At 42.4% G+C, this 16,251-nt stretch overlaps 1 protein-coding gene across 1 annotated transcript in view; it reads right to left on the reverse strand.

The window, feature by feature from the left end:
• Positions 1-16,251, reverse strand: part of FSCN1 (fascin actin-bundling protein 1) — a 62,542-nt gene that overhangs the window by 17,744 nt on the left and 28,547 nt on the right. Inside the window, exons 2-3 of the mRNA XM_077448712.1 lie at positions 8,721-8,877; positions 4,642-4,763 (exon numbers count right to left, since the gene is read on the reverse strand). Coding sequence (XP_077304838.1) covers positions 4,642-4,763; positions 8,721-8,877 — 279 coding nt within the window. The remainder of the gene's footprint in view (positions 1-4,641; positions 4,764-8,720; positions 8,878-16,251) is intronic.

Genomic DNA, 16,251 nt, shown 5'->3' on the forward strand with positions numbered 1-16,251 from the left:
TTACCCCCCGATCACCCCCCCAATTACCCCTGCCCCCCAGTCACAGTGACACCAATGTCATTTTTTTTTTTTTTTTTTTTTTTTTGCATTGGTGTCATTTGTGACTGTAATAACTGTTAGGGCAGTTAGGGTTAGCCCCCTTTAGTTCTAATGTACCCCCCTAACCCCCCCAATAAAGGTTTAACCCCGTGATCACCCCCCGTCGCCAGTGTCACTAAGGCTGGGTTCACATTGCAGCGGTTTATGAGAACGAATGTGATTCGCACCGCACTGCAGTGCAAATCACATCCGATCTCTGTGCGATTCGAGTTCAGCCATTCGCCGCACCCGCCGCACCCGCCACACCCGCCGCACCCGCCGCAAATTCGCACGGGACCCTTTTTTTGGCCCGCAGCAGAATCGGATCGCATGGGTGTTCACACCATGCGATCCGAGTTTGCAGATCGCACTGCGATATGCGAACTGATCTGGGGGTGTCAGTAACATTTCACTGACACTCCCAGCAGTTCGCATAGGGCAGTGTGAACTGCCGCCGGGAGGCATGCGATGCGGGAACCCGCCGCGGATTCGCGGCGTTTCCGCATCGCTCCAGTGTGAACCCAGCCTAATAAGCGATCATTTTTCTGATCGCCGTATTAGTGTCACAGGTGACGCTAGTTAGGCAGGTAGGTATTTAGGTTCGCCGCAGCTTTTTATAGCGCTAGGGACCCCCATATACTACCGCATAAAGCCCCCTGATTGCCCCCTAGTTAACCCTTTCACCAGTGATCACCATATAACTGTTACAGGTGACGCTGGTTGGTTAGTTATTTTTTTATAGTTTCAGGGCACCCGCCATTTATTACCTAATAAAGGTTTAACCCCCTGATCACCCGGCAGGTGTCATTTGTGACTAATAACTGTTAGGGCAGTTAGGGTTAGCCCCCTTTAGTTCTAAGGTACCCCCCTAACCCCCCCAATAAAGGTTTAACCCCGTGATCACCCCCCGTCGCCAGTGTCACTAAGGCTGGGTTCACATTGCAGCGGTTTATGAGAACGGATGTGATTCGCACCGCACTGCAGTGCAAATCACATCCGATCTCTGTGCGATTCGAGTTCAGCTATACAGATAGTATGGCTGAATTCGTGTCGCACCCGCCGCAAACTCGCACGGGACCCTTTTTTTGGTCCGCAGCAGAATCGGATCGCATGGGTGTTCACACCATGCGATCCAAGTTTGCAGATCGCACTGCGATATGCGAACTGATCTGGGGGTGTCATTAACATTTCACTGACACTCCCAGCAGTTCGCATAGGGCAGTGTGAACTGCCGCCGGGAGGCATGCGATGCGGGAACCCGCCGCGCATTCGTGGCGTTCCCGCATCGCTCCAGTGTGAACCCAGCCTAATAAGCGATCGTTTTTCTGATCGCTGTATTAGTGTCACAGGTGACGCTAGTTAGGCAGGTAGGTATTTAGGTTCGCCGCAGCTTTTTATAGCGCCAGGGACCCCCATATACTACCGCATAAAGCCCCCTGATTGCCCCCTAGTTAACCCTTTCACCAGTGATCACCATATAACTGTTACAGGTGACGCTGGTTGGTTAGTTATTTTTTTATAGTTTCAGGGCACCCGCCATTTATTACCTAGTCTCACTAGTGTACCCCTAAATTTAGGGGTGTCTACTTTCTAAAATGGGGTCATTTGGGGGGGGGGGGTTTGTGCCATCTTGGCATTTTATGGCCTTCAAAACTGTAACGCCCTTAGAAAGCCTGAAGGCGGTGCTTGGTTTTTGGGGCCCCGTACGCGGCTAGGCTCCCAAAAAGTCCCACATATGTGGTATCCCCGTACTCAGGAGAAGCAGCAGAATTTATTTTGGGGTGTCATTTCACATATGCCCATGGCATGCGTGAGCAATATATCATTTAGTGACAACTTTGTGAAAAAAAAAAAAAGTTTGTAATTTTCCCGCAACTTGTGGCAAAATATAAAATATTCCATGGACTCAACATGCCTCTCAGCAAATAGCTTGGGGTGTCTACTTTCTAAAATGGGGTCATTTGTGGGGGTTTTGTGCCATCTTGGCATTTTATGGCCTTCAAAACTGTAATAGGTAGTGAGAAGTGAACTCAAAAAATTACGCCCTTAGAAAGCCTGAAGGCGGTGCTTGGTTTTCGGGGCCCCGTACGCGGCTAGGCTCCCAAAAAGTCCCACATATGTGGTATCCCCGTACTCAGGAGAAGCAGCAGAATTTATTTTGGGGTGTCATTTCACATATGCCCATGGCATGCATGAGCAATATATCATTTAGTGACAACTTTGTGAAAAAAAAAAAAAAAAAAGTTTGTAATTTTCCCGCAACTTGTGGCAAAATATAAAATATTCCATGGACTCAACATGCCTCTCAGCAAATAGCTTGGGGTGTCTACTTTCTAAAATGGGGTCATTTGTGGGGGTTTTGTGCCATCTTGGCATTTTATGGCCTTCAAAACTGTAATAGGTAGTGAGGCGTGAAATCAAAAATTTACGCCCTTAGAAAGCCTGAAGGCGGTGCTTGGTTTTCGGGGCCCTGTACGCGGCTAGGCTCCCAAAAAGTCCCACATATGTGGTATCCCCGTACTCAGGAGAAGCAGCAGAATTTATTTTGGGGTGTCATTTCACATACGCCCATAGCATGTGTGAGCAATATATCATTTAGTGACAACTTTGTGTAAAAAAAAAAAAAAAATTTTTTTTTTGTCATTATTCAATCGCTTGAGGCAAAAAAATAAAATATTCAATGGGCTCAACATGCCTCTTATCAATTTCCTTAGGGGGTCTACTTTCCAAAATGGGGTCATTTGGGGGGGTTTTGTACTGCCCTGTCATTTTAGCACCTCAAGAAATGAGATAGACAGTCGTAAACTAAAAGCTGCGTAAATTCCAGAAAACGTACCTTAGTTTGTAGATGTGACAACTTTTGCGCAAACCAATAAATATACAATTATTGACTTTTTTTTTTACCAAAGACATGTGGCTGAATACATTTTGGCCTAAATGTATGACTAAAATTGAGTTTATTGGATTTTTCTAATAACAAAAAGTAGAAAATATCATTTTTTTTCAAAATTTGCGGTCTTTTTACGTTTATATCGCAAAAAATAAAAATCGCAGAGGCAATCAAATACCATCAAAAGAAAGCTCTATTTGTGGGAAGAAAAGGACGCAAATTTTGTTTGGGTACAACATTGCATGACCGCGCAATTACCAGTTAAAGCAGCGCAGTGCCAAAGTGTAAAAAGACCTCTGGTCATTTACCAGCAAAATGGTCCGGTCTGAAAGTGGTTAAAAAAAAAAAAAAAAAAAAAAAAAAAAAAAAATGGGCTAACTTTACCGTTTGTTTTTTTAATCGTTTAGTGTATTTTTCCCCCCCAAAAAAATGCATTTGAAAGACCTCTGCGCAAATGCCGTGTGACATAAAATGTTGCAACAACTGCTATTTTATTCCCTAGGATCTCTGCAAAAAAAAAATTATATATATATATATATATATATATATATATATATATATATATATATATATATATATATATATATATATATATATATATATATATATATATATATATATAATTTTTGGGGGGTCCAAGTGATTTTCTGGCAGAAAATACAGGACTTTTACTTGTAAGCAACAAGTATCAGAAAATATTTAGTCTTTAAATGGTTAAACTGAGAACTCTACACACAGAGTCGAGTTCATTCAAGTGTAAACATTGTATCTTTTTGCTCTTTTCTTGGCAGACTGCCCAGAGAGGAGGAAAGTCGTTTCTATGAAGACTCAGGCAACTTACACTGACTTCTATTACAGAAGTCATTTCCAAGTCGCACTGTTCTAAATCAGCCTTTTTATCAGCTCAATATATCGTTCGACCTCTAATCAGAAGGCATATTTGAAGTGTCATTTTCATGTGGGATTCGAACATTTTTGGACATTAAGAGACTTTGTTTGCACTTTTTTCATTATTGTTTATACAAGAGCACATTGATTTGGTGTTTAGTTATCAAAATTTTCTCTTTATAAAGTTTATGTAGTTTGTATACACAGTTGCTTAATCGTTCACGATTTTGCTTCAATATAAGGGTTTAGCGCTACTTCTTCCCACATTTGCAAATTTTTTGCTAAAATATCATTTTTTTTAGCGTGGTAGCAGCTTTATCTTGCACATTTGGATAGCGCAGTGTTTTTTTTTCTTGGTTTAGAGGAAATTGATTATACTTGTTTTAGTTGTACAGTTTCTAGGTCACATAAAAAAAAAAAAAAAAAAAAAAAGTCTGAATTTTTTTTTTTTTTTTTTTTTTTAATCGGTCTCATTTTTTTTTTACATCACAGAAACCTGACATTTTAACAGGGGTGTTTAGACTTATTTCACTTGTCTCTAGGTAAACCATTTGCATGGTTATCCCCACTATTAGAAAGTGCTGTATAGCTTTTTGGTATTTTATGGTTAGTACCTGTTGTACTGTATTACTCTGTATTTATTGTACTGTTTACTCAAACTGTAGGAAACAGGGATTAGGTACAACTCCTGTGATGGCCCATGCATAAAAACCACACCCCCCACATGAAAGTTAGGTCTTCGGATATCCATAGGAGAATATAGAATTAAACACAAACAGCCTTACCGGGAGAATCCACAGATGCTGCCAACTGTCCATTCTTCTTAGCCGTCACATATTTTCCATTTGCTGCTCTTAACGTTATCCGACGATCACACCAATCAATGTCAAAGTAACACTGGTCATTTCTGTTGGGAGCAAAAATGTAATAAAATTAGTATATGCTAGAGCTACATACAACTGTAGGGAGAAGGGATTTTTTTTTTTTTTGCCTTTTAAAAGCTGACCAAAACTATATTTTATTAGCTTATCCGTTTTTGTAATGCAAGCTGCACCACTGCTCATGTGATTAGGGACAGAACTGTAAAAGTTTGTCAAGTATTTCAGTCCTTGACCACTTGACCTCTGAAAAATTTACCTCCTTCACGACCAGACCATTTCTTGTGATTTGGCACTGCATTTTAACCACTTAAGGACTAAGCCTCTTTTACACTTGTTAAAAATAATTTTTTTGCTAGAGAATTACTTAGAACTCTCAAACATTTCCCCCCCCCCCCCCCCAAACATCCTAGAGAATAAGATGGCGGTCATTGCAATACTTTGTCACACTGTATTTGCGCAGCGGTCTTACAAGCGCACGCTTTTGGAAAAACACTTTAAATTAAAAAAATTCCCCTTTAAGAGCTATGGGCAGAAGTGACCCCTTCCTTCTTTGGGATTGCAAACAGATTGGAGTAGAATCCCTGAAACCTTTCCGTTGTCGGTACAGGCACTGTCACCCCAATGCCTTAGTAAGTCCTGTACTGCCCCATACAGGGTCTCCTGACAAGCCGCAAGAAGGTGCAGCTTGGGAGGGGGAAAAAAATAATTAAATATCTGTCTGGCAGACAAGAAAAAACCCTTGTAGCCTGAGAAAACCAGCACACAGACCCACTGGTCAGAAAGGAGAGGTCCCCCGGACTGGAAACTCCCGAAGACACCCCCCCCCCCCCACCTGAGAGAGACGGGCGGGGGGGGGGGGGCGAACCTTCATGCAGCAGCTGATTTGTTCGCAGGTTTGTTCGGCTTGCAATACTTGTGCCCAAGCAGGCCCCTTGGACTGGGACCGCTTCCCTGCCGACCCAGGCGGACGAAAAAGCCGCTCCTGAGTGGAAAAAGAGGACCCCTGCATACGCCATTGCTCCTTACCCATTCTAGACTGCAGTTGACAGCCATTCGCCTCGGGACTGAAAAGGCCTGCTGCAGGCTTTCCCACTCCTTGTAAATAAACGTATCAAAAATAAGTTAGGTAGGGAAACACCTTCGTGTAGACCGGCTTGTGGGACCCAAAAGGGAACGACACCTCTGCAGATTCCCCTGCCGTATCCTCTTTAGGGAATCCCGCACCACTGTGATAAGTGCTCCTACTAGTGCTTTTTCCTGTGCTGAAAACGGATGTGGAGTCTTCCTCCTCACTGTCCGAAGGGTCCTGATCCGCAACCTCTGAAGCATCAGAACAAGGGCCGCCTGCCACAGCGGGACCTGAATCTGAATCAGCTTTGCCCAGAAGAACTGAATGGACTGGTGTCTTTATTCAACCTTACTAACTATGAAACTAGAAGATGGGTGGGGCATTTACCCACCTTGCTCCTGCATGCCGCTACCATCCTGGAAACAAATTATTCCAGGACCGCCGACAGAGCGTCCATGGGCATTGCAGGTGCAGAGGAACCGGTTGCTTTCACAGGGGGTGTCTGGGGAAGAAACGCCAGAAGTCTACCCTCCTAGCTGACACAGACTGAGGGGCCCTCCCCACAGGACTCACCCCCCTGACCCAGGTGCTGCGCTGTGCTGCCGTGTCGCTGTCCTCTCCACTCTGCCTGCGTCCACCATAAGGTGTTCTGTGTCCGTTTTTACGCTGTTCCTGGCTTAAACTGCCACCTAGTGCTAGAAACTAAATGGAAACCAGCCTAAATGCCAGGAAATTGGCAGCGGTTACCATTCCTCCTGCATGGCAGCAATAGAAGGCAAAAAACAAAGGGATTAAACAAGCAAAATGACCGCCCAGCACAGCCCCCTGCCAGGATCCAGAGACTATCTGATAGATAGAGACTAGAGACCCCCTAATCGACCTCCCAGGGAATGCCCAGCTGCTCCATACTGCCTAAACAGGTGGAACCATACTTGCTCCTCCTGCAAGAACTGCTGGATGCACTCCACAGCAGACCCATCACCCAAGCAGTACGGGGTGGCTGTCGGCCATGGCAACACTGACTCAGACAGCAGTAGCCCAGTCATATGTTTGCCCCGGAGCATATAGCTCACCGGCCGCCCTTAGACCAGATCAGGGCCTGTCACGGCCGACCCAGTGCGAAGCCAAGGTCTGCACGCGCTTGATGCCCAGGCTGGGGAGACTACCAGGATTGTAGATCACAGGATTTTTAAAGACCACTGGTTCCCGCAGGGAGCCAGGTCCTTCTAGACTAGGCAGAAAAAAAAAAGTGGAATTGCTGGGGGCAAGAGAGGGGTTATAGCCAGTAGGACCACCTCCTGGGCGGTACAGTGCTTATTTTTTGTTGTGTTCTGCCTAGTCCTCTCCTTAAGTCAAGATTAAGATGCTGTGTCCGTCGATGAACGAAAGAGAAAATGCTCTGGTGAGGAAGGGGGTGAAATCTTCTGGGGCTGAAGTGGGTAAACACTGTACTATGAGGTGGTGATCAGGATTTTTTTTTTAGGATTGCTTATAAAACTGTAAAATGCAGTTTTAACCACTTGCTTACTGGGCACTTAAATCCTCTTCCTGCCCAGACCAATTTTCAGCACCAACTCTGAATGACAATTGTGGTCATGCTACAGTATACCCAAATTAAGTTTGTATAATTATATATTTTTTTAAAAACAGGTAATTTCTCCTTCACTGATCATACACTGATGGGCAGCACTGGTGGGTACCGATAGGTGGTAGTGGGCACAGAAAATGCAGACACGGTTTTGTGTGGAAGGACCAATGTCCCTCTGGCAGAAGCTGGTGATCGGCTTTTTCCCCCCACACTGACAGCGTGAGGGGGAAAAAAAAAAATGATTCAGTTTACCGAGCTTTTTATTACATCATGTGGCCGGGCTTGACCCCCTTACTTGGATCTGTGATTAGCCGAGTCTCAGACTCTGATCACAGAGCGAGACCGACAGACAGCGCTTGGCCATAGATATCCTCCTGGCAATTAAGGCCCATGCTGTAGCAGTCTTTTGGCTACAGCTGGCAGCAAGTAGTTAAGCAACCATTTTTTTTGTAATTGGAAACTACTCAGTGTTGTACTATGTGATCAGTTGTGGCCAATCGCATCTAATCACAATAGTAAGAAAATAGTTTGATTGGCCCTGTCTGTACCATGGGATGGCTGACCAATCACAGAGCTCATCACAATACTACACAATGAAAAACGTAGGAAAGCTTTTCATTGTGTACAACAGTCATGTGATCTGCTGCGATTAGCTACAGCGCTCACACGGTACTGGCAGCGGCCCAGTAGAGTGATCAGTCATCGGCCTTATCCGGTGGACATGGCGGGTAACAGATTGTGCTGGAGCACAGCCCGTGGGAAGCCCCAGGCGCAATCCTGGGAGGACATCATTTTACAATAGGCCGGGCAGGAAGAGGATAAAACCCACACTGTCCAGAGCAGCCAATATTTCTCCTGAGCCTACCTGTGGGGGTTTTTTGTATCCTGAACAATTCCTCTGGCAGTTGTGGCTGCAATTTCTTGGTCTACTTGACCTTAGCACGTTAAGAATTTGAAAATCTGAAGATCTCTTGCCAAGTGATTGAATAGCATGGACTGGCAAATTTAAGACTTTGGACATTTTTATAACCTTTTACATCTTTATTTATTACAGGTACTTATATAGCACTGTCAGTTTACACAGCGCTTCACATATATTGTACATTCACATCAGTCACTGCTCTCTGGGAGCTTATAACCTAAAAAGGTCTCTAGCTCACATTCATACAAATATTAGGGCCAATTAACCTACCAGTAGGTCTTTTTCGAATGTGGGAGAAAACGGAGTTCCCGGAGGAAACCCACACAGGCACAGGGAGAACCCAGAGCATGCAAACAACAAAAAAAAAAAAAAAAAAAAAAAAAAAAAAAAAAAAAAAAACTTACAGTGTTGAAGCTGTAGCTTGGATGCCACCATTATTTGAAAGGGTCCAGTACTTCCCAGTATGAGTCCTAAAAGCACATTTTTTTGTGTCCTTGTTTATTTCCAATTGAAAAGTCTCTTGGTCACTCTCTTCATCTTGATTGGCTGAAAGATCCATACCTAAAAAAAAAAAAAATACAAAAATTAAATAAAAAAAAAAACACCCCATACACGCTTTAAATACTATGCAAACAATTTTCTGAATACTCCCAAGGTTCAGTTCAAGATAAAAACCTACAGAAATTGTGGTTTGCTCAGAACAAACGGCTGCAGTTTAAACTGCAGCCATGTCCACTGCTCTCTGCACAATAAAAAAAAACACACACCCCTCAGCAGTGAGAAAGAGCCACACTTTAACAGGTTCAAAGTGTTTTTAAATCAAAATGTAGTGTCCCTTTAAACTGTCTAGGCCAGAAGAAACCCTTAGTCCTGTATTTGACAAGCCTACAGCCCCACTATTGATTGCAATTCTGTAATGACTGAAACAATGTAGCAACAATAGTCAATGATTTGCATTTTCCTAAACATCTTTAGTTTATTTAGCATTATATGAAAAAGATGGCAAAATGCATTTCCAAACCTTGACAGAGCCTAGCTGAGGAAGGGGGTGCACCCCCGAAACATGTTAGCTGTACCATGTTCTGTGCATGTCCAGGCATTGTTTTTATGGCCTTTTGTCAGTTGCATTTTTTTTGAGTACGCACTTTTATATAAAGCTTTTTTTTTTATTAAATTATCTTTGGTAATGCACTAGGTGCGTGCGTTTGTTTTTGTAGTTCCTTTTGGATTACTCCATCTGAGGGAAGCAGCATCCACTCAGTTCTGGATACCATTATATATATACACACACACACACACACACACACACCTTTCACACCACCATTTTATTGGATCTCTGTTAATCCACGCCTTGAAAGACCTATTAGCACTGGAAGGAACTGTTTTTAGAAATAAAAATGCTATATAAATCTATCCCCTAGACCAGGGGTGCCTAAACTTTTTTCAAAGAGGGCCAGATTTGATGAAGTGGACATGCGTGAGGGCCGACCATTTTGCCTGACATTCTTTGAACCATAGAAAATTCGGTCTAAGTGTGTCCATCCAAGCACTAATACACGGCCCAACAAGAATTCTCTTGCCTTTGTCGTACTCGTTCAACAGACGAATGCTTTGCACTTTAGGGCCATTAAAAATTAGCGGTACCCCACACAGAACCGGACCGCAATTGGCCCGCGGGCCGGACTTTGGACATGCCTGCCCTAGACGCTATAACTTTTGCGCAAACCAATATATACACATTATTGCGATTTTACCAAAAATATGTAGACTACATATCGGCCTAAACTGAGAAAAGAAATAAAAAAATTCAAATTAGCTTTATTTTTAAAAACAGGGATATTATAGCAAAAAAGTACAAAATACATTTCTCAACATTGTCAGTTTATAACGTGACCACATAATTGTCAGTTAAAGCGACGCAGTGCCAAATTGCAAAGAGTGCTCTGGTCAGGAAGGGGGTAAATTTTTCCGGGGCTAAAGTGGTTAACCACTTCAGCCCCAGAAGATCTGGCTGCTCTATGACCAGGCCATTTTTTTTTTTGCGATACGGCACCGAGTCACTTTAAATGAGGGGGCGAGGAGTGCAGTGACGTCACCGGATCTCCCTGAAGCCGATGGGGAGGAGAGTACCGATCAAAAAAAATTAAAATTTTAAAAGTAGAATGCATATTGGCCTAAACTGAGAATATTTTTTTTTTTTTTTTTTAAACCAGGACTGGCGACATTGCACTGGACAAAAATTGGACACTTTACACATTTTTGGGACCATTGACAATTTTACAGCGATCAGTGCTATAAAAAAAAAAAAAGTGCACCGATTACTGTACAAATGTCACTGGCACGGAAGGGGTTAACGCTAGGGCGTGATCAAGGGGGTTAACCGTGTTCCCACGGTGGGGGAAATGGGACTACGTAGCAACACAGGATCTGTCTCCTCTCCCCTGAGAGACCCGGGATTTGTGCGTTTACACAGATCCCAGGTCCTGCTCTTTCACAAGTGATCGCAGGTGCCTGTTGGTTATCGCGCCCACCAGGCACTCGCATTGGCTCTGGGCACACGCCTCCTACAGTGTCTTAAAGGGCCGACATACAGATAGGACTGCTCGCCCAGGGGAGCCGTTCTGCCGCAGTAGAATTGTGGTGGCCGGTCAGGAACCAGTTAACCACTTTGCGCCTGCGCTATAGCCAAAAGACGGCTACAGCGCGGACGCCAACTGCCGGGAGGGCGTCCCTGCACGTCCTCCTGTTTACTGCCCCTCTGCGCGCCGCGCATCAGGGAAGTTCTGTGTTGGCCATGTCCCTTGGACACAGCCAATCACAGCGGCCATTTAGCACTCGATCAGCGTGTCCAATGAGAGGTGATCTCATATGTAAACATATGAGATAATCTCATCGCCAGACTGCGTGTGAGAAGGGAAGAGATGAACGGCTGCAGTGTCACAGAAAAAGAAAGAACACACACACACACACACACACACACACACACACCACCTGTCCCCAGTGCCACCTATCAGTGCCATGTGTCCCCAGTACCACCTGTCATCAGTGCCACGTGTCATTGTCCTGGTGCTCCAGGGCCTTCAAAAGTATAATAGGTAGTCAACAAGTTAGATGTGCAATTTATGCTCCTAGAACATGTGACGGCGCTCCCTGCATGTTGGGCCTCTCTAAGTGGCCAGGCTGTGAAAAAGTCCCACACATGTGGTATCGGAATACTCAGGAGGAGTAGCAAAATGTATTTTGGGGCGTTATTTGTGGTATACACATGCCATGTGAGAAATAACCTGTTACAATTTTGTGAGGAAAAAAAAAAAAAAAAAAAAAACACACACCACAAACACCAAAAACCTCACCATGCCTCTTAAATACCTTGGAATGTCTACTTCCCAAAAAGGGGTCATGGGGGGAGGGGGATTTGTACTTTCCTGGCTTGTTTGGGTCTCAAGAAATGATAGGCCACCAGTACATCAGGTGTAATCAATTTTTTTATGATTTGCACCACAACTTGTGGACTCTCCAACTTTCACAGACCAAATAATACCCACTAATTTAGGTTATGTGTACCAAAGATATGTAGCAGTATAAATTGTGGCCAAAATTCATGAAAAAAAAAAAATTTGCAAGTTTATCACAGAAACAAAAGAAAATTAGTTTTTTCCAAAATTTTCGGTCTTTTTTCATTTATAGTGCAAAAAATAAAAAACCCAGGAGGTGATCAAATACCAAATGAAAGCTCCATTTGTAAGGGAAAAAAAAAAAAAAAAAAAAAAAAAGTGTATTTGGGTACAGTGTTACATGACTGAGTAATTGTCAAAGTGTGAGAGCACCAAAAGCTGAAAATTGGTCTGGGCAGGAGAGGGGTTTAAGTGCCCAGTTGTCAGGTGGTTAAGTCACACCGACTTCAAAGTAGTCCTTGTACTACTTTGGTCCATAGACCTTAGGTTTACACAGGCTTTCCCTGAAATTGCGCGACTTTCAAGTTGCAGCAGTGTGAAAGGGGCCCAAGGGTGAGTGAAAGTGTAAGATATAATCTCCCTCCATACAAGTAGACAGGCCTGCTATGTGGTAGAATATACAGTTAGGCCTCATGCACACGAGACGCAGGTGAAAACTCTGCTCAAAAAAAGCTGAAACGCGTGTTTAGAAACGTGCGTTTCGTCACGTTTGCATGCCGCGTTTATAAAGATAACATCATGTAGACCCTCCCCAAGCTCTCAAAGCATGTTTTAACTATTTCTGCTATTTTGATCAGTGAGCAGCAGCAGCATAGAGAGCAGTTGTACACTTGCATTTGCCTCTGTGGTATACATTTTGAAATGGATCCCCTATTGAATATATGTCAGGAAATGCTCCTGATGTTGCTCTTGATGAGACAGCAACGTCGTCGCAAATTTCGTGAGAAGTCCAGAGTCAGAGCTAGTCGATCCGTTGATGGGACAGCAAATGTCCGTTGGATATTTCACAAACATCTATGTGCAGCTGCGTACCTACCCCGACAAGTTTTTTAATTTTAGCCGGATGTCCATTATCACATTTGATCTGCTCTTAGAAAAAGTACGACCTGGTCTGACACCAATATGAGAAACAAAACTGTCACCAGAGGAACGTCTGTTGGTAACGATCAGGTATGTGTATATATTTATAAAATATATCTATAGATGTACAGATTAATTTTTTTCTGTCTTATTTAAAAAAAAATAATGTCCATTTATAGCAAATTATCCAATTTTTTAAAATATCAAAAATTTTCTTGTGCCAATTTTTAATCTTAATATATGTTTTTATTCATTTTTTCTAGTTTCAAATTGTTTTATTTAAAAGCAAATCTAGGTTAATTAGATTTTTTATAATGGTTTTAAATTTGGCCAATTTAATATATTTTAATTCTTTGCTGCTATATGGTAGTATAATATTTAATGCCTTATTAAAATATCCAGAATCCTAACTGTTCATCCTAACCCTAACACTAACCTCTAACCCTAACCCAACCCTTAATCCTAAACAATAACCCTAACGGATAACCACTTACCACAACACCCAACCCTAATGACCAAATTACATTGCCGCAGATGGTCACAGTTGACTTTGAGGCCATGCATCTCTGATGCAGAAAAGTGCATGACATTTTGCGAGCCTGACTTTGGGGCCCGCTATCTCGGGGTCACTTGATGTGCCCCCAAATTCGGGTCACAAAATCTGAGTTTTCAGGTCCAAAAAATTGGGTTCCTTTAAAAACGCATATAAACGCAAATGCGGGTGCCGCATTTAGCTGAAACGTGGAAATGTTTGCGTCTGAACCCATTTTTTTGCTTCTGGAAAAACGAGGTTAAACGCAACTGCATAAAAACGGCAAAAAACGAGACTGTGTGCATGGACACATAGGATAACATTGAATGAGTTCAGGGGCAGTTGAAAAAAAAAAAAAAAAAAGTCTCCAACTGCATCTGAACACACGTTTAACTGCATCTCGTGTGCATGAGGCCTTAGGGGAGACAAGTCTCAACAGTCCTGTTTTCCCACTAGCGTGCTACAGAATGAGATCAGGCACAGAGACCAAGATAAACATTGTTCTGAAACCAATATCAAAAATTGCTGAAGCCTGGCCTCTTCAGGATTCATAGGCATCTCCGTTCCCAGTTGATGCGCTTTACAAGGAAACGCGTTGGTTGGAGAGAACCATGTGACGTCACCACGCACCAGCTGATGATCTGAAGAATTTGGAAGCTGTGTGTACATTTGTGCTGTGCGTGCAAAATCTGTTTTTAAATAGATACCAAAGATTTTAATGCACTATGAAGCCCTCCTTGCTTTTTTAAACAAAACAGGAATGAATTGCTGGAAAGGGAAAGAATTAGATCTATCTTACTATCCATTATGGGAGAAAGCCGCCAGCCTTTCTGATCAAATCAGGAGGAATCATCACAGCCAGCTACTGAAGTTGCCAGAGTCTTTGGAGTGAGTTTTTCAGCTTGTTGCTTTGGATGAGAGACATGCTGACTGAGCTCCAGGAGCCGATCGGGTGTACAATCACCATAGTGGGTTGCTGTTATGAGGCATCTTTTGACCCTTAAAATCTGGGGTCCTTCAAATCTGGTAAGAGGCCACCTGGCTCCTTTTGATTGTATGTTAGTCCTCTAGAATTTGAATACAGGATTCTCCTGCTGAGTGCGATTGTCTGTGTCCCTCCCAAAACTCTGATACAGGATTTTCTTACAGTGTGAGGGGCGGCATCCCAACAACTTTTTGTACTTTGTAAAAAAACAACAATCAGAATATTTATTTTGGGTTGTGCGTTTTGTATTCTTTTTAATATACATATTTGAGACCATTTTTAGCTCTAGTGTTAGTGCACAAGGGATTTTTTCTTAACTTGTGATTTTTTTGTGTTGCACCTTTTTCCACATAATTTTATCAGTTGCGCTTTTTTTGCATTCCTATCCAAGGTAAGTAACAAAAACAAAACAAAAACCCTTTTGGAATGATTGTCCAATAATCGGATTAGTACACAGCTGTTGAGAACAGATCACAACAATTCATGCAACAAACTCAAAAATTTGTCGTACAATAACAGAACAAAATGATTTTCGTGCAACTCGTATGGTATTTGTAGAAAAATATAAATTTCATGTGACTAAGACCACGCATGCTCAGAAATGAAAGCATACATTACATAATTGCCGAAGTTGTATTCTGTCGCATAATTTTCATACCTTTAGTAACCTATTGGATGTTGGTAGGTGGGGACAATTTTAGAATAGAGGCAAGGATTGAATTTCCTACCAAGTTTTTTTTGCTCCAAGAGCAATTCTTCTCGAAGTGAAGACTGTCCTTATCTTACACAAGGAATTTATCCCATTGGTCACCAGGACAAACAGGGAGCCAACGTTTTTAAAAGTATAATCCATAGCCTTTACATGCAAAGCAACACTTAATTGACTAACGAAGAGTGACTAAGAATATGTCCTAGACAGCCAAAACGGGAAAAAATAAAAAACCCTGTTAAGACGGGAGGTAGATACTAGTATGTTGTTGTTGGATTTTTTAAAGTATTGTTCAGTAGTGTAACGTGACATGTTTAATGTATGCATGTTGTGGCTTATTGTAACCTCAGGCCTCTGTAGGGCCCTCCTTATGGTTGTGACACCCTACAGCCCATTTTTGCAAATCCTAGTTTTACTAAGATACAACATGACTGGCAAGTTCCAGTTTTCACAACATAAGGAGATACAGCCACTCTGAAAAGATGGCCATGTGCACCACCCCCTCCTATTTGGATCACTAATCAAATATCCCATTACTGAAAAAAAAAAAAAAAAAAAAAAAAAAAAAAAAAAAAAAAAAGGAACAGAGTTGTCCATTTAGCCAACACTTAAAGTCATTCTGATCTATGTAGATCCCATTAAGACTGTGCCATAATTATAGAGCATATGGCTAGACAGAGCAGGAGGGGAGGGGGGGGGGGTCAGCCAATATCACATTTCTTCGGTGGTAATGAACAATGCACTTTATAATTAATTACTTATTCAAATGGTCAGTAAATGGTCTTTAAGACAGCCAATACATTCCGATTGTCTTTTGGGATTATTGGAATTTTGTAAAGCAACATCAGATGGGCAATTTTCCACACCATTATTAAAACATAAAACTGAATGGCTTGTGACTGGAACTAGAGAACACCCCATTACAAGCCATATACTGTGCTGATGTGTTTAAGAGTACAACAATCCATTTAAATACAACCTAATGGTCTGACAATGTTACAGCTGTAGCCTGTATAGTGGCCGATCTCAGGTGCTGTATAGCCACGTTTCAGACAGACTCTGCTTTGCTACTACACACTGTACCATAGAGATACCAAAATAGTTAATGCTAATGGAATATTAAAAATATACGAGTGGTCCTCAAAAATGTTCTAATGGAACTTGGGAAGAAAAA

Source organism: Lithobates pipiens, unplaced genomic scaffold (assembly GCF_037356315.1).
Source record: "Lithobates pipiens isolate NorthernLeopardFrog02 unplaced genomic scaffold, aLitPip1_a1.2 Scaffold_22, whole genome shotgun sequence".
Classification (NCBI taxonomy): domain Eukaryota; kingdom Metazoa; phylum Chordata; class Amphibia; order Anura; family Ranidae; genus Lithobates; species Lithobates pipiens.